The sequence below is a fragment of the Talpa europaea genome (assembly GCF_964194135.1).
Source record: "Talpa europaea genome assembly, chromosome: 9".
Lineage (NCBI taxonomy): Eukaryota > Metazoa > Chordata > Mammalia > Eulipotyphla > Talpidae > Talpa > Talpa europaea.
This window is the reverse complement of record NC_140076.1, coordinates 24,795,692-24,812,839: the sequence shown is the minus strand read 5'-3', so window position 1 is coordinate 24,812,839 and position 17,148 is coordinate 24,795,692. Positions and strand designations below refer to the sequence as shown.

The 17,148-nt window shown below is 55.3% G+C and overlaps 1 protein-coding gene across 4 annotated transcripts in view; it reads right to left on the bottom strand.

Moving 5' to 3' along the window:
- Positions 1-17,148, bottom strand: part of KCNQ4 (potassium voltage-gated channel subfamily Q member 4) — a gene marked incomplete at both ends in the record, with an annotated part of 51,327 nt that overhangs the window by 18,969 nt on the left and 15,210 nt on the right. For 3 of the 4 annotated variants that reach the window (XM_084242171.1, XM_084242172.1, XM_084242173.1), the window contains 6 exons: positions 179-274; positions 455-565; positions 976-1,101; positions 1,841-2,016; positions 2,254-2,380; positions 2,983-3,073. In XM_084242171.1, coding sequence (XP_084098297.1) covers positions 179-274; positions 455-565; positions 976-1,101; positions 1,841-2,016; positions 2,254-2,380; positions 2,983-3,073 — 727 coding nt within the window. The remainder of the gene's footprint in view (positions 1-178; positions 275-454; positions 566-975; positions 1,102-1,840; positions 2,017-2,253; positions 2,381-2,982; positions 3,074-17,148) is intronic. The other variant, XM_084242174.1, reaches the window with a different exon arrangement.

The window sequence follows — 17,148 nt, the reverse complement described above, 5'->3', positions numbered from 1 at the left end:
CTCTATTCCTGACTTGACAGTGATCCCCAAAATGGCCTATCTCCTCTCTGAGCTTCAAAGTCGAATCAGGAAAAAAAAAAAAAAAACAAAGTCGAATCAGTTATGAAGCTGGGCTGATGAGTCAGCAGACAGAATCAACACACCAGCTCAGTTCAGGGGCTTCCTGGGCCTCTCGTACCTGGATGAGGTTCGCTGCTGGCATCCTGCGCTTCTCAAAGTGCTTCTGCCGGTGCTGCTCCTGGACCTTCAGGGCAAAGCCAGAGCCAAGGATGCCCTAGGGGGGTAGATAGGGTTGGGGACCATGGCAGTGGGAACAACAAAAGGCAGCAAAGGTGTCCCCACCTCCACACATCAGAGGTACCCCCACCACTAATCCAGGATAGGGGCTTGGCAGGCTCTGTTGCCAGGACCCATCTCCCCCACATTGGGCAATCCTAAACTGAGGGACACTCACGGCAGGCAAGGCAAAAAAGGAGATGCCCAGTAAGGCGAAGCCGGCAGCCAGGACCCTGCCCAGCCATGTGTGTGGCGTCTTGTCACCGTAACCGATGGTTGTCAATGTAATCTGGGGACACAAATGGATTATCCATAGGGCTGGTCACTGAGACCACCCATGGGAGTTTGTTGGGGGCACAGGCTGGTGGGAGCCTGATCATGAGGGAAGGGGCCCCCTGGTTGCCCACAAGGACTTGTCCCAGGGACTGGTGAGGGCAGAGATGGATTTTTCCCTCTCCTATGCTGGTTAGCGGGGAAGGGTACGAGTCATATGAGTTTGACATGGGGGACTAGTTGGGGACACAAGAAGGTCCACTGGGGCAGGTATCAGGGCTAACAGAGTCTGGCCACAGGGGCTCCGCCCCTACCTGATGGGACAGAGACAGGCCTACTCAACTCTTTCTTAGTCAGGGGCACAATGGTCAGGCTAGGGTGGGGGTTCCCAGGGAGAAGAACAGCCCTGCACAGACCCTCACGCACCGTCCCCCACCAGAGCGAGTCAGCGTAGGAGGAGAAGTCTGAATTGGCGTCCTTCTCGGCCAGATAGACCAGGAAGGAGGCGAAGATGAGCACCAGGAACCCAATGTACCAGGCGGTGATCAGCTCCTGCAGGGGCAGCAAAAGGGGAGATCACAGGCAGGACCTAGGCAAAGGGGCCTGAGGAACGCGGTGCCCACCTGGGAAAGGTGGGGAGGTGGGAGGCTCCCAGAATAGCCTATCTGTTTTCTGGACGGGGCGTAAAAGGACCCCACCTCTCCAAGTTCCCAGCCGAGGTGCTGCACGCCTTTCTTTCTCCTGTCTCCATCAAGAAGACCCCGCCCCGCCTTCCTGAAATGGCCCAAATATCAGAGTCTGCCCCTCAGATCTGCTCTTGACCCTCTGCATTCCACGCTCAGGCCTTCACCCATTATCCTGATCCCAAAGCCCAAATTTCAGACTTAGAACCAGCCCACAGCAAGCCACGCTACAACAGCATCCTCAGATCTGCCCCAGCTCTCCACTTGGCTGTGGCCAGAGTCTCCCGCAACCAGAAGTTTCCAAGTAGACCCTCAAGTCCTACCCTTCAGGCCCTGCATCCCAGCCTGGGTCCAGACACCACCCCTCCCCCCCAGGCCCTGCCTAGGTCCCTCAGCCCTCACCCATCAAAGCCCCTAATCTCCGTCCCAGGAGGCCCCAATCCTAGGCTCCGCCCCTCTTCTGGCCTCCAAGCTCCCGCCCGACCTAGCCCCAGACACGCCCAGACGAGCCCCCGCGGCCCTCACCTGGCAGCAGCCCCGCCCCTGGCACGCCCCCGGGGCCCTCACCTGGCAGTAGCCCCGCCCCGGCACGCCCCCGCGGCCCTCACCTTGCTGTGCGCATAGACCACCGAACCCAGGAGCTTCCAGGTGCCGCCGCGGCGGTCCATGCGCACCATGCGCAGGATCTGCAGGAAGCGCATGCTGCGCAACGCAGAGGTGGCAAAGATGTTGCCCTGCGTTCCCGCGGCGATGACCGCCACCGAGGCCACGAACACGATGAAGTCTGCGGGGTTGCGGGGTGAGGGGGAGGGAGGCTGGGAGGTCACAGGCAGCTCTGGGGAGAAACCCACGCTCCCTCCCCAACTAGGGCCTGTGGTCAGGGGCTCCCGGGCCCTTGAAGGAGATCGAGAGGGTCCCTTGAGTCTGTCGGCAGCCAGGGTCCGGGTCAGGGATGGGGTCGAGGTGTCAGTTCTGGGGCTTGGGGTCAGGGCTCAGGCGCGGGCTTGGAGGGCCTTATTACCGATGACACAGAAGGGTTTTCTGGCGAACCGGAAGCGGCCCTGCCATCCTCGGTATCGGCAGCAGCAGCCCGCGGACCAGACCCGGATGATGTATTCCAGACCGAACACCACGATCATCACGAATTCCTGCGGGGACGCAGGTCTGGAGTTCTAGTCCCCACTCTCCAGGTCACCCGGCCCAGAGTCCCTGGGTTAGGGGTACTGGGGTTTCCTCAGATCAGGTTCTTATACCTGAGGAGGATTTCAGCAGGCAGGCGGCCGGCGCCTTGTCTTCCAAAGAAACAGAAAGTCCAAACCCACCCCTTCCTGAGCCTGTCCAGGCCCAGAAGCTGACTGGGGTTTTCTGCCCCACGCCCCTCTCCTTCCCAGCCATTCCAGACTCTCTAACCCAGACTGGGTGACATAAGCTTGGTTGTCAGCTGTCCCCCTCCCTGCTGCTTTTGTTAGGGAGGAAAAACCACAAACAAGGGGTGGGGGAGCAGTCTTTGTCCTGGGAATAAGTGGGACGGTTACTCACCACTTTCCTGGGTCTATTATAAGCCCCAACATAGAGGCAGAAATGCTCCCAACAGCTGCTATAAAGCAGGGAGTAAAGCCTAGACTGGACTGCCACCCGTTCAGGCAGCACAGCACATTCTCTGAGCCACAAGAAAATTCTCTCCACCTTCACCCTGACCCCAGAGATACTACCTCACCCAGCCTCCCTCAGACCCAGACCCCATACTCACTAAGATGAGGAGACACTCATTGGCAAGTTCCTGGTGTTCCTGGATAGTGGACAGCACAGACAGCACCAGGCAGCTGAAGACCAGCAAAAATCTGCAATTGCAGCATAAAGGAGAGAGTTAGACTGCTGGATGGACAGGATAGTTGAAGAATCTCTGGCATGGAGCTGCAAATCAGGCCTGAAGAGGGATGCATTTTGGGAGATTTATCTGGAAAGCAGAATCAGAATTCCCTGGGGTTGTAGCTCTGTGCTGGACAGCAAAGGAAGAAGCCCCCTAAGCCCTGGGCCGCTAAGCTCAGACACCTCACAATCCACCCTTTGAAATGGCCTTAATGCAGGGTGCAGCTCAGAGAGGAGCTCGCTCAGTGCTGAGTGCAGGTCTTTCCGGGCTGGGTTAGGGTCCCACAGTCAGGAAATGCTTCCAGGCTCAGCCACTCACAAGTGGTGACCTCAACCCCAGTTTTAATGTTGTCTTGAAAGAAATGCCCCGGAGGTCATCAGGGATAGGGGTCAGGGAGGAACACCGCTTCCGTATGAAGTCCAAGGTGGTAGGAGTATGGTCTCATCTACAGAATGGGTCCTCCCCCTGGTTTCATGGGCCTTCTGGAATTAAATGATGAGGCGGTTATGGAAGGAGCGGGGCCAGGGAGGACAGGTGGGGAGGGAGGAAGCAGAGTGGGAGAGGGTGTGGAGAGGAAACTGAGGCACTGAGAAGCCTTGCCATGGAGACCGGGAACTCCCCCAAGGGCACCAAGAACCTACTGCGTGGCCCAGAACCAGATGTTTAGAAAGGGAAGGAACTTTGGAACCCAACAGATCCAACCCTTCCCTCAACCTCTATTACACACTTGAGGAAAGTGAGACCCACAGAGGGAAAGGGGTTCACCCAGAGTCACCCAGTATGTCCAGGACAGAGGTGGTGAGCTTAGAACCAGGGTTCCCAACTTGCCAGTGGGTGGGGAGAGGGAAGAGGGCATGGAGAGCTGCTGGTACCACGGGGAGGAAGTGACTGCACGAGGGCAGGGCGGGCACTGGGGCACCAGCAGCAGAAGAAGCTGCCGGGAAGGAGGCTGGATTCCCAGAGCGCTCTTCCCGGGGATGGGGTGTGCTCAACATGCACATGCCCAGAAGGGACTCCCCAAGGAACGGGCTTCTCTAGAAATGCAACCCTTGTAGACTGACCCACAGCACTCCCCAACTGTTCCCTGGGTCTGCCCACTAGGACTGCTGACACTGGATTCTGCTTAACACATCTCAAAAGCTGAGCCCACTGAGACTCCATATCCTGCTCCACTGCCACCCCAAGCACTACATGCTCTGGGGAGCCCCACCCCACTGTTCCCACTCAGAGGCCCCTACCAATGCTGGTGTCCCTGTAGGAGGCCCAAGTCACTTTACCCAAGTCACTTGATTTGTGTTCATGTTTCACTGTGGCAGAGGCCTGGGCTCGGGGTCAGAGAGACGTGAGTTCAAGTCTCCATCCCATTTGCGTGAGGCCCTGGGAAAGTCACCTACCTTCTCTGAGCTAGTCTCCTTGTCTGTAAAATGGGGGGTAATGGGAGGAAAGGTATCTCAAGAGCATGGCTCCCCCTGGCCTGCTCATATCTCCTAGGGCAGGGGCCCAGCCTGCCTTGGGGGGTGAGTATAGGGCCGGGTCCCAGCACATGCCCCTGGGTGGAGGAAACAGGTGGCAAAGGCTGGTAGGAAAGGGGTGGGGCAGGATTAAAAGTGGTTGTTCCCTGTTTGTATTGCTAAGCAAATGAATTTAAATTTTATATTCGATTCGCACTACCCATGTTTTTCCCTAAAAAATTAGGAAATGCAGATAAACAAATGCCAAATCTCTTCATTTTCCCGAGATAAGCCGTGCTGACTTCGTATGTATATAGAAGTATGTGTACATAAAGGCTGGTAAAGGATTTTAAATGAATGGGTGAGGAGGAGGCCTCCCTGGCCAGTTCCAGTTCTAAGAGCTAAGTCAGCATAAAGACGTCAGGCATGGTACGGAGGGGGTGGGGGTACCAACTACAAGTGTTAGTAACTAGCCACATCCACCAGAGCTAGGGACTGACGTGGACACAGGGCATGGTGCCCAAAAGGGGTATCCCTAAGGTCACCTCACCGCCCCCTCCTCTGGGAAGGGGGGCAGCCAAATCTTGATGGGCCTTGACTCCAGTCCTGGACAGAAACCTGTCAGCCCCACCACCCGGCTGACCTTGGGACCCCAGCAGAAGCAGGCGTGCCAGAAGGGCCCTACTGGGTGTTTTCAAGAATCTTTTTCCCTCAACACTTTCCTTCCATGTCAATAGTTATGCATCTATAAAACATCCACTTCAGAACAGGCTAAGTGAAAAAAAGCAGATTATGAAACCATAAGGGCAGTGTGATCCCAGTTTTTAAAATATACATGTTTCTATATAGATACTAAGTCAGCACGGCTTATCTTGGGAAAATGAAGAGATTCAGCTGTTGTTTATCTGCATTTCCTAATTTTTTAGGAAAAAACATGGGTAGTGCCAATCGAATATAAAATTTAAATTCATTTGCTTAGCAATACAAACAGGGAACAACCACTTTTAATCCTGCCCCACCCCTTTCCTACCTAGCCCTTGCCACTTGGCAGGTGTGAGGGTGTGGCAGCCTCACCCCAAGTCCAGCTCAGCTTGCACCTACCTACTCAATATCTCTTGTTGGCTGTCCTCAAACTCCCAATATGTCCTCAAATTTTGCTCTTCTCCAATCTCTCCATCTCAGTAATGGCACCACCTTCCACCCAGAGTTACCCCAATTCTGTCTTTCCCTCACTCTCCACTTCGTCCTTTAGCCACTTCCTTTGGCTCTACCCCTGGCCAGACCCCGCTGGCCTTCCTAAATAAGCTGCCACCATGTCACCCTGACCAGTCTCCAGGCCTCCCTCCGCCCCTTTTCAGACCCACTCTCTGCAAAGCAGCCAGGGATGGCCTACCATGTAGAGCCACAAAGCACTGCTCTCCTTTAAACTCGCCACTGACTTCCCATAGAGTAAGTCAAACTCCTGGGCATGTCCTGACAGATGCTGCAAGATCTGGCCCCCAGCCCCATGTCTTGAACCAGATCTCCCCTCCTGCCCCTCAATCACAGGCACACTGTGCTCCAGCCATTCTGACCTCCTTGCCATTCCTGGAACACACCAAACATTTCCACCTCCAGGCTTTGCACTTGCTTTGCTGCTTCCTCTGACTATATATTGCTCTCTTACTCATCCAGGTCTCTGTTCAAACATCATTTCCTGGGAGAGGCCTTCTCCACCCCCTCTCCAAAATAGTGGCTCCATCCCCACTCTCTTCGCTTACTCTGCTTCACTTTTTCATAGCATCGTTGAAAGACTGAGTAAATGAATCACAGAAACTCACATCAAACAAACATCAAAACATCATACCACACAGTTTCACAGTGGCGGGGGCATGGATTTGTACATCAGTTTATGCCCACTGAGGATACTCCCAAAGCTCTAAGCACACCCATCCCTGGCCCCCGGGCTGGCCCAGCATCCTTCCTGGGAAGGGGAGAGAAGGTAGGTCTCCAACCTTGACCAAACTTCCCTTGGTAGACTGTTTTAAGAGCCCCTGAACTTCACCACCCCCTGCCTTTATTCACTGGCTGGGAGTTTCTCCGCCCCCCCCCCCCCCCCCGCCCCGGATGCTCAATATAGTTGAACAGCTGCACTTAATATGACAGAGAACACCTTGTGTTCCAGGCACCTGAATAATTACCCCAAACTTCCAGAAGACAGGGAGAGACAGACTCGCTCAGGATCACACAGTGAGCTAATGGCATAGCTGAGGCTAGAAACCCAGTGCAGATTACCAACCCACCCACCCCCCCAACTGCTCCCGGGGGTCCTTACACAGACACCTACTCTTGGGACAGCAGAAGGAGGCGGAGAAAGAGCCCCAAGCTGGGGTCTGCTTGTGTCCGCCAGAACCAGTGTGTGACTTCCTTCATACAACAAGAACAGCGTAAGGGTTGTCTCTGGCCCCCTCTCAGGCCTCAGTTTCTTCATCTGTTCAAGTATAGACGGTTCACAGGGGCTGACTGGGCAACCCCTCTTTTATAGCCCCAGCAGAAAGGCCAGACTGGTAGCTACTTTGCTCATCATGTCTGGCTGCAATTTCAGGCCCACGTTCTCCCTGCCTAGGCCAGGGGGCAGAGCTGGGATGGGCGGGGTCTGCTGGCTGGCTCTTTAGGCTGGGGCTCAGAGTGAGACTTGTCACCACCACCCTCCCCTGCTGTGACTATTCCCTTCATTCAGGAGGGCAGCCTAGGCGACTAGGTGAATGGTCTATTTGTAGTTCAATCATTCTCAAACGACAGCAGGTCTCAAAATCACCTGGTGGGCTTGGTAAAATACTGATTTCTGGGCCCCTCTCCTCTCCTATCTGATTCAGTAAGTATGAGGTGGGATCAGAGAATTTGTATTTCTACAAAGTTCCAGGTGATACCAACATCCGTGGTTCCAGGGGCACACTTTGCAAGTCACTGACTTAGCTAAAGGGAGTCGTTGTGGCTGACTCAAATATTAGCCAACTGGGGGCTTTTTAAACAACTGTAATCATTGCCTTCACCCCGTCCCCCCCTTTCTCAAGTCACTGCTCAGAAGCAGCCACAGAGTGAGGAAAGCCCAGCTGGAAAGGCGGGACTCGCGCCAACATCGGCTTCACCCCGGATTCGCGGGTGACCGTAGGTAATAACCACAACTGCTCCTGCTGGCCAAGGGCTTCTTATCACCGGGCGCTGTGCCAGCCCTCTCTGCGTGCATATTCTTACTTATCAGGACCCCAAGAGGGCCCTGAGACCCTCCAATGAGGAAATGAGGCTCAGAAAGGGCTCTGCAATGGCCGCACTGCACTGTGAATTGACTAAAAGCACTGAATTGTATACATTTATCAAGTTGAGGAGCATAGTAACTCAGAGCCTGGAGAGATGAAGCGATGATGGGGAAGAGGGGCTGGCTTTGGACAGCAGAAAAGGGCTAGTGGCCTAAGAACTCTGAGGCCATTCATTCAAGAAACACAAATTGCCATCCACACGCAGCCAGGTTTACTGTAAAGGCAGAAATGAGTCCAGGTCCTCGGGAAATGAGCAAATGTAACAGCAGTGACATGCTGGCCGGGGCAATGAGAGTGGGTCCAGGGAGTCTGGAGCCGCGGGTGGCTAAGAAGACATCAGCAGATCCAAAGTGGGGGAACAGTAAAAAGGGAAGATCAGTAAAAACTTCTTGGAGGACGTGACAGGACAGGGGTGGGCTTGCCCCAAGCAGAGGAAACAATGGCGACGTGGAAGCCTGTTGGTGCCCAGTGTGGCCAGTAGTTCTGGATGGTGGGGCCTGAAGGGAAGGAGCCATGGAGAACGCAGAGGGCCAGGGCCAGGGGCACGGACACTCCCGGACACTTGGAGCATTATCCTAAAGGCAAGGGGAGGCCCTAGGCAGCTTTAGGAGGGAAGGACAAGGTCTGGTCTGTCTCAGGACCACCACTCAGAGGCAGTGTGGAGCACGGATTAGAGGAGGTGGGGCTGATCTGGAAGAGCGGGTAGCAGCCTCCTTAAGAGCTCAGACGAGGGTGGCTTGCGCTGAGATGGAAGCAGAGAGAAGTGGATGGACTGGAGGTCTGGGGAAGCAGGACTTGGTGATTACCTGGAAAGGGGGACAGTGGAGAATGAGAGCTACAGTCGGTTGGGCGGCGGGTAGCGTGAAGCTTTCACGACTGATCTGAGATGGGAGAACCCAGTGGAGGAGGCACAGAGGGAGGCAACCCTCCACCCAGACTGGGAAGGGGCAGCCAGCAAGAGAGGAGGGAAACAAGGAAAGAGAGGGGTGGAGACGTCAAGTGAAGAAGTGTTTCAAGAAGGAGGGAATGGACAACAGTGTCAAATGCTGCCAAGAGGTCAAGCGAGATAAGACCTGAAAAATGTCCATTGGATTTGGTGACAAGGTGACCACTGGGTACCCTGGCAAGGGCAGCCTCAGAGGGAAGGGAGGGGTAGGCACAGGTGGGGTGAGAGGGGAGGTCGGGAAGTGGAGACAGTGAGTGGACATGTAACTATTTACAGAAGTTTGACAGCAAAGAGCAGAGGCCCAGATCAGTACCTGGAGAAGGAGCCCCAGGGATTTTTTTTTTTTTTTTTTTTTTTTTTTTAAGATGAGCCAATGGAAGGAGCCAGGAGAGAGAGAAGTTGAAGATGTAGGAGAGAGAGGGAGTAATCAATGGAACAGTCTCCAGGGCAGCAGGCAGGCTGGGATCCAGAGCTGGAGAGAGCAGTGGGAGCAGGAAGGACCCTCCCCCCAGCTCTCATGGAGACTGGGAGAGCAGACTGGGAGCAAAAGAGCCAAGAGCTCCCAGCGGAGTTCTGCTTCCTCCGTGGAAAGGAGGCCAGGTCTGCTTCTCTGAGGTGGGGAGCAGAGTGGGTGGAGGGTCTGACAAAGTGAAGGAAGGTTGAAACAGTGGGTGTGGAGGGTGGGAGAGGGAGCCGAGGACTCCTACGGGAACACAGGACCGTTATCCTCAATGAGCAGGACAGAAGGAAAGATCCAGAACATGGCAGGTACTTGGCCAGCACATGCATTTCAAATTGTGTTTGGTTTGGGGTTTAGGTTTTGTTTGTGTTTTTAAGGCTTGATGATCCTGAGGGAGGAAGCAGCCTTTACGGGATGAGGGACCCCTAGCCACCAGGACAAAGGCAATGCAGGTGCTAGCCCTGCCCCTGGCTTTGTCCTGGGTCTGTTCCTTCCCCCTCTCCATTGTGCATTTCCAGGAGGAGCCCTGCCAACCTCTCTGCCTGCCAGGCCTCCAGCTGGCTCCTTCATTTCTGCATCTGGCTTAGGATGTGTTGACCCCTACCCTGCCCCCCAGAACATGGCCTCATAGGCAAGGTTTTGTCCTCCCTCAGTGGGGGACTCTGTCCCCACTCAGTCAAGGTTCCTGGAGGACAGAGCCATGACCCTCGCCCCCCCACCCCAAACACACACACACACACACACACACTTTCCAGTGGAAAAGGTCTTCTTAAATCCCAAAACTGAGTTGATGCTGAAGAGGCCCTTCAGCGAGAGACTTTGTGACTGGGGGCGGGGCAGCATGGCCTGGAGGGCTCCAGGCTCCTCTAGGGAGTGCAGACTCTTACTTTCTCTGGCAGGGGGATAGAGGGGAGGCACAGCAAGCCAGGCCTCAGAGCAAGGCTCTTTCCAAGAATCCTCAGGGGCTGGGAGAGAAGTTTCCCCTGATCCAGCGATTCTAAATATGGCAAAGGGAGCAAAAGCACGTGACTCAGGGCCCCACACCAGGGATGCTGCCGCCAACATTGCCTCTCTGGACTAGAGGCCTGAGCTGGGGCTCCAGGCCAAGGATGAGGTCTCCATGGAGTCTCAGTTTCTCTGTCTGCAACAGGAAGGTGGGGGAACAACTCAGTGACGGCTGAAGTTCTCTTCAGCTTTTTGATTTTCTAGGAGTAGGTGGAGGGGAGAGGGTAGTGCCCAGCTCAGTTTCAGATTCTTTGATAAGGCCCTAGCAGAGCAGCTGCCAACACCCAGTCAGACTATGGGAGAAATGCCCCCTCCTACTGGACCAATAAAGGCCCTCACTTTAGCCTGAAAAAATATGAAAAAGTTGACCCCTGTGCATGGACCCATTAGAAACAGGCATCTCTTGCTCTGGGCTGACCCACCCTGGGCACAGGCTGGTCTCAGGGCACTCATGTCCTCCCTGCCCGGCCCCTCCACAGGGCACAGACTGCACAAACACACAGGAAGCCCTGGAGCTGGCTGGAAGTCACCAGACCCTGGAAGCGCCACCCCTATGTGATACCCTGGGCTCCATGCCCCCCTCCTGGCCATCACTGTTTCTTCCAGAGCTGAAGTTCTAAGAAAGCCCCCCACCCCCAAAGGTGGGCTAAGCCCATTGGATGGTCTTTCTTAGGCATGGAACTAAAAGCCAAAGAAAGAGTGGGCAGAGGTACGTGAAAAGTGGAAATGAACAGAACCTCGACCATCTGCCTTCCCTACTCCAGGAAGCTCAGACATGCCACTGCCATGAAGATTCTATGGAGGACTTCCCCTCCCTCCAGCGGGTATCCCCCACCTCCACATGCCCATTTGTTTGGAGCTTGTGTGAACAGTCAGTCCCACAAGGACATGGAAGACAGTGTCTGCAGGGCAAGGGGTAATGAGCCATAGCCTCATCACCTCCGCCTGCAGCAGCCCCTGCCCTCCTGCCTGCTCCTGCTGAGCAACATGTCCACATGAGCCAAGGGTGGGAACCGAGGGGGCGAGCGGCCACCCATGCGCTCAGAGCTGGCCAGGCAGCTGACTCCTCAACTAAAAGGAGCAGGGGCCCTTCTGAAAGGAACCCAGGGAAGTAAAAGCCATCTAAGGGCAGGAATATGGGCAGCCTGGATTTAAGCAACTTAAACAAGACAGTCAGGAGAAGCCTTCCCTGGAGCAGCTCCGTGCAGATTTGGGTAACTCAGTTTTATAGGCCGACCTTGGCCTAAAATTTCATTTGAACAAAGAGATTTGCTGCTTCTTTAAAAAGTGTGACATCCACTGACTATGGGCTTTGGCCCAAGCCCCTCAGCATGACTCCAAGGAAGGCTCCCACCTCAGTCTCCCCCACTCAAGCCTGGCACCTGACACCCCATTTTCACAGGCTGGAAATGCACCAGCTCTTACCCCCATGATGCAAAGCTTTTTTTCATCTTTGCTCATGCCACGTCTGCCCCTCCTCCAGTTCAGGTGGGTTAGGTGGGAGCCCGCACCCCAAGGCCCTTAGTCCCCATCACCATCTCCATGTTCACCCCCATCATGGCATCTGCCACCATGCGTGAGGGGCACTGCTGGAGTACCTGCTGGTTGAGGTCCCGTCCTCAGGTTGAATGCCCCATGCCCAACTCAGATGGGTGTTGGGTCAAAGTTTCCTGAGAGAAGGGATGGACTCAGCACTGGGCCTCTGACTGGGATCACCCTCCTCCCCAGTGTGCCCACACCCTGCTGGCTGCTCCTGGCTCCACACCTAACCCTCCCCAAGTCACGACATATTCACTCACTCACTCATTCATTTGGTAAGTACTGAGTTCACCTGGGCCGGGCACCAAGACAGTGTCCCTGCCTTCTTGGAGCTTACAACTTGTGGGGGGAGATAAATAATAAAGCAACAAGGTCAAAATGTCAGATGATGATGGAGTAAAACTAAGTGGGAAAGCAGGACAAGGAGTGGGGGTGAGGGCTATTTAGGATAGGGTGACCAGGGACAGCAGCTTTGAGAAGGTGACTTGGAGCAGAAGTTAAAGGAAATGAGGGAGTGAGCCTTGCGGGTATATGAGCAGAGGGAAAAGCAAGTGCAGAAGACATGAACTGGAGGGCATCTGGCATGTGCCAGAACCACCAAGAGAGGGGTGCTCCAGGAGTGAGCCAATGAGCAAGGTGAAGAGTGGGCGGCATGAGGACACAGAGGCAGTAGAGTTGGGACGCACAACGCCGACTGGCTAACTATGAGGATTCTGACTTTTACTCCAAGTGAGACGGAGTTGTGAGCAGGGAGTAACTTGATCTGACATGTTTGTAAAAGATCACACAGGTTGTTGAGTATAGAATAGACTATGGTGCAGGAAGGGGTTGGGGAAAGAGGTAATGGCATTTGCCCCCACGTGAGCTGGGAAGCTAATGGTATAATCCAAGCAAGAGATGATGGTGACTTGTGCAGGGAAATGGAAGTGGCGAGAGGTGATCAGACACCAAGGATAATTTGGCAGTGAAAGACCCTGAGGGTCAATCTGTTCTCTCATTTATAGATGGGAAACTGAGGCCCAGAGAGAGCCATAACCTACTTGTGATCATATAATAGATCAGAGGCAGAGCTGGGCCTGGCACCCAGATTTTCCAGTTCCTAAAGCATGGTTTTTTAATTCCTCCTCTTTCTCGGGCCTCCCTGGTGGCGCAGCGGTTGAGCGCTGGGTTGCGAAGCTGCCCGCAGCCTCTGCAGCGCCGGTTCGATACCCGGCTGCTCCCCGGCCACCAGAGGAGGGTCCCACATGGCATGCAGACCTCTCCTGCCGCCCGCTGCTCCCCTCAGCAGTGTGCTTCGGTCCTTCTGCCTGCTCTGCTCCCCGCTCTGGTGAATTCTCTCACCCTCCCGCGCTTCTGACTGTACCCAGTGCTTGTATAAATAATAAATAAATAAATCTTTAAAAAATAAAATAAAATAAAAAAAATTCCTCCTCTTTCTGTAAAAGGACCCAGGCACCTTCCTCTCATCCTCACCTCAAAAATTTCCTTGTCCTGGCATCAGATTGAGGGCCTGCCCCTATCCTTCCTGCCATATCTGACAGGGTGGCGCCGGGTTCCAGGACTAGCCAGTTTCCAGCTACTTGAGTCAGTCAGGGTCGAGGGTCACCTCTAATGAGCCTTCTGTCTCCTGAATCAGCAGAATTGATGCAAAGGGGACAGCAGAGGGAGGGAAAAGTCCAGACCAGGGAAAAGAGGAGCTGAGTCCCTGCCACTTGGTTTTCAGCACTTCTAGAGCAGAGAGGGTACCAAGGGTGAAGCAGGAGGTTTGGGGAGGGCTGTGGCCCCCTGCAGGTACAGGCCCTAAGTTTGAGCCCAGTCAGGAAATCCTGCAGATTCAGCTATAGAAGATCCACCTAGTAGGAGGTTTATGAGGCACAATGGGGAGGAGTGTTTCAATGCCTTTACCACTAATAGGCAAAGCAGCATGCAAATTCACAAGTCACACCTGGTCAGTTGGTTACAGCTGCCCTGAGAACCTGGCTCCCCGTGGGAATCCCAAATCCGAGGCCAGCCATACTGAATCCAGCCAGACTAGCTCCAGTGAATCCTGACAGCTGGGAAAGGTTTGCTGTGAGCCCTTGTGCCAGGCAAGGTGGAAGGGGGCTAGGAGGGTCTTAGGCTGGAAGATGGAAGCATACCCACACATCTGCTCAGTTCCCTTGGCCTTTAAAGGGAGAGACTGCCCAGCCCATAGAGCCAGCTGATTGAGAGTCATTTAAAAGTTGGGAGCCTGCTTGGTGGCTGAGAGAAGTGTCAGGGCTGGGGGCAGGAGAAAGGGAGGCTCAGAGCTGTGGAGAGAGCCACCAAATGCTGGTTAGAGGGGTTCTCCATCCCAATGCTGCCTCCACTCAGCTGAGCAATTGAGAAACTGTCTCTGAGCCTGAGTTTACTCCTCAGCAAGAGGAAGGGGTTGAGTAAGGAGTCTCCACGGGTCCTGTTTTTCTGCTGATCCATCTGAGATTAATAATTTCAGTTTCTGGAATGGGCAGTGAATGCCCAGGCAGCTCCAAGAGCTGCTTAGTTCTGAGGGGCTTCTAGATCTTGGGAAGAAGGTCTTTGACACTCCATTTGCATAGTGCTCATCTGCTTGGACAGTCTACAGGAACCTCTTGGTTTTCTTCCAAAACTCCTCCAGGGCCTCCCTGGTGGCGCAAGGGTTAAGCACCGCACTATGAAGCAATCTGCAGCCAGGGAGCAACCCACATGGCGCAGCAGACCTCTCCTGTCTCGCCTGCTGCTCCCCTCAGCAGTGTATTTCAGTTAGTCTGCCTGTTCTGTTCCCCACTCTGTCTCTGGTGAATCCTCTCACCCCCTGCATCTCTGGCCTGTACCCCAGCTCTTCTATGCATAAATAAATAAATCTTAAAAAAAAACAAACACACAAAAACTCCTCCATAATTGAACAATGACAGCAAGGAGAAGTCAGAGTAGACCAAAGCAGAACGTCCAGTATCTCTTTAGCCACAGAATCCAGCTGCGACCCCGACCCGTCGGGCTCAAGAATTCAGCCTGCGTTGTATGATCCTCAGCTAGTGAACTGTCCCTCTCTGGGAATCAGTTTCTTCGTCTATCTAATGGGGACAATGACCCCTCGTCCAGCAGCCTGGAGGCAGGGGTCTGGCCCGCCTGAACCCGCAGTGAGGGGTTGCAGAACGGCTTGAGTTCACTTGGGGACACACAGGTTGACACCAGGCGGGGCTCCCCGGGAGAGGGTGGGGTTCCTAGGGAGGAGGACCCATGGGGGACTCCTCCCCGAAGCGGCCCTCGGCGCCCAACCCGGGCGGGGAGCCCCTCCTCTTCTGCTGAGGCCGGCGCCGCGGCTCGGGGTCGGGGTGGGGGGTGGCGGTCGCGGGGAGGGGAGCCCCGCCCTCTCGGCGCGGGAGGGGCAGCCTGGCCGGGGAGCGGCTGGCAGGGGCGGGGCCGTCCGGGGCGGGGCCCGCGGGTGGGCGGGGCGGGGGCCCGGAGGTGGGCGGGGCAGGCGGGGCGGGGCCCGGGGTGGGCGGGGCGCCGGGCCTCCTGGAGGGGCGGGGCTTCGCGGACACCCGGCACCCGGCGCGGGAGGGGTGGGGGGGCGCGGCGGCTCGGGTTACCTCCCAGCGGCCTCCCCCGCCCTGCCGGCTTCTTTTTCCGTTTCCAAATTAACAATTGAAAACGCGGCGGCCTGAAAGGCGAGCAGCGGGCCAAGCGGAAAGTGTGAAGGTGCCGCCGCGTCCTCGAGGACTGGGGCGAAGAGCGGGGCGCGACGCCCCGACTGCCCGAGGCTCGCCCACCCACCACCCCCGGGGCGGGCGCCGTGCGCCCGAGGACCCAGAGGTGCTAAGGCCCTTGAATCCGGTCCTCGCCCGACCCGACCCCTGGTACTGCCCTGGCCAGTGTAGCAGGATGCAGTGCCCGGGCTCGGGGTGCTGCCAGCCCCCGGGGGTGGGGGGCAGCACCAGGACTGGATCACTACTCTGAAGCCATGTGCTCAGGGGGGGCGGATGCCAGGCAGCACCCTCATAGCACCGTCCTTACGAGCTCCCCAAGTTAGGGAGGTGTGCGTGTAACCTCAAGCAAGTCATGTCACCTTGCTGAGACTCAATGCCCCCTCTAGGCACCCCTCTGCCTCCACCCACAGCCAAAGGCGCTGCCCACCAAAGGGAAATACTGGAATTGACTGGTCTCTTCCCCTCACTTCTCCAAAGCCCGTTTGACAGATAAAGAAAGTGAGGCCAAGAAGGCCTTGTAACAGGCTCCATGTCACCTGTAAGTGAAAAGAACAAGGGCCCGAGTCCGGTGCTGACCCCCAGGCCTCTTATGGAGATAGGTGGTCTGTGGGGTTGGAATCCTGGGCATTGGACACCCCTCCTAGGGTCCTGATACTTGGACAGCTGGAACAAATGAGTGGGTAGTGGACAGAGGCAATGGCCCAGGTATCCAGGGCCAGAAAGCCAAAGGGTGGACACCAGAGATAGATCCAGTTCTTGGCCCCAGCCTCCATAATGTAAACTCCATGAATGCAGCCACTTTATCTTGCTCCCCACTCTCTCCCCCACACCTATAGCAGGACTTGGCACATTGTAGGTTCTCAACAAATATTTGTTGAATGAATAGATGAATGAATGAATAATCAGGTCCCCTCTTATACTGCTGTGGCCTCCCACTCTGCCATCTATGTGAAATGCTTTGCTTTGGGGTGGTACCTCTCTCTGGTCTGGAGACCCAGGCAGTGAATGGTGGGAGGAGGACGGAAACAGGCTGAAGGAGGGAGAGATAAAAGTAGCTCCAGAGTTGAGATCAAAGTTGAGATCACCTTTCTCACTAATCCTCCACTTCCCACTCCTGTCACCCTATTCCCCCTTCCTCCAACCACCTCTTCACTGACCACCAAGATTCCTGCTCTACCTGCCTCCCCACCCCCAGTCCAGTTACCTTGGGCTGAGTGCCCTTCCCCCTTTACAATCCTCAGTGGCGGCTTACTGTCTAAAACCCAAGCTCCTCAACCCAGAGCCTGAGATTGTACAGGCTGCCTAAGTATCACCCACACTTCACTCTTCCCTACCCCGTACATTTTCACCCTGCCAGCTTTTGTGTTCTCTCCTCTCCTTGGGTGTCCCCTCCAACTCTCTAAGGACCCTTGATCTGCTTTGCAGAGAAGTGATCCTCCCACTTCAAAGTGGGATTCCTAGCCCCATCTGGACACTCCAAGATTCCTTTGTGCTGCGGCTGTTCCCACCTCTGTCTCCCAACTCCCAATTCAGCCCCACACATCGCCCACCAAGGGCAAGGTCAATTCTGACTCTACACATCCCCCAGGCTGGCTCAGTGCATGTTCAGACAGAATCTGGGAGGACCCAGGTCACGAGGGCA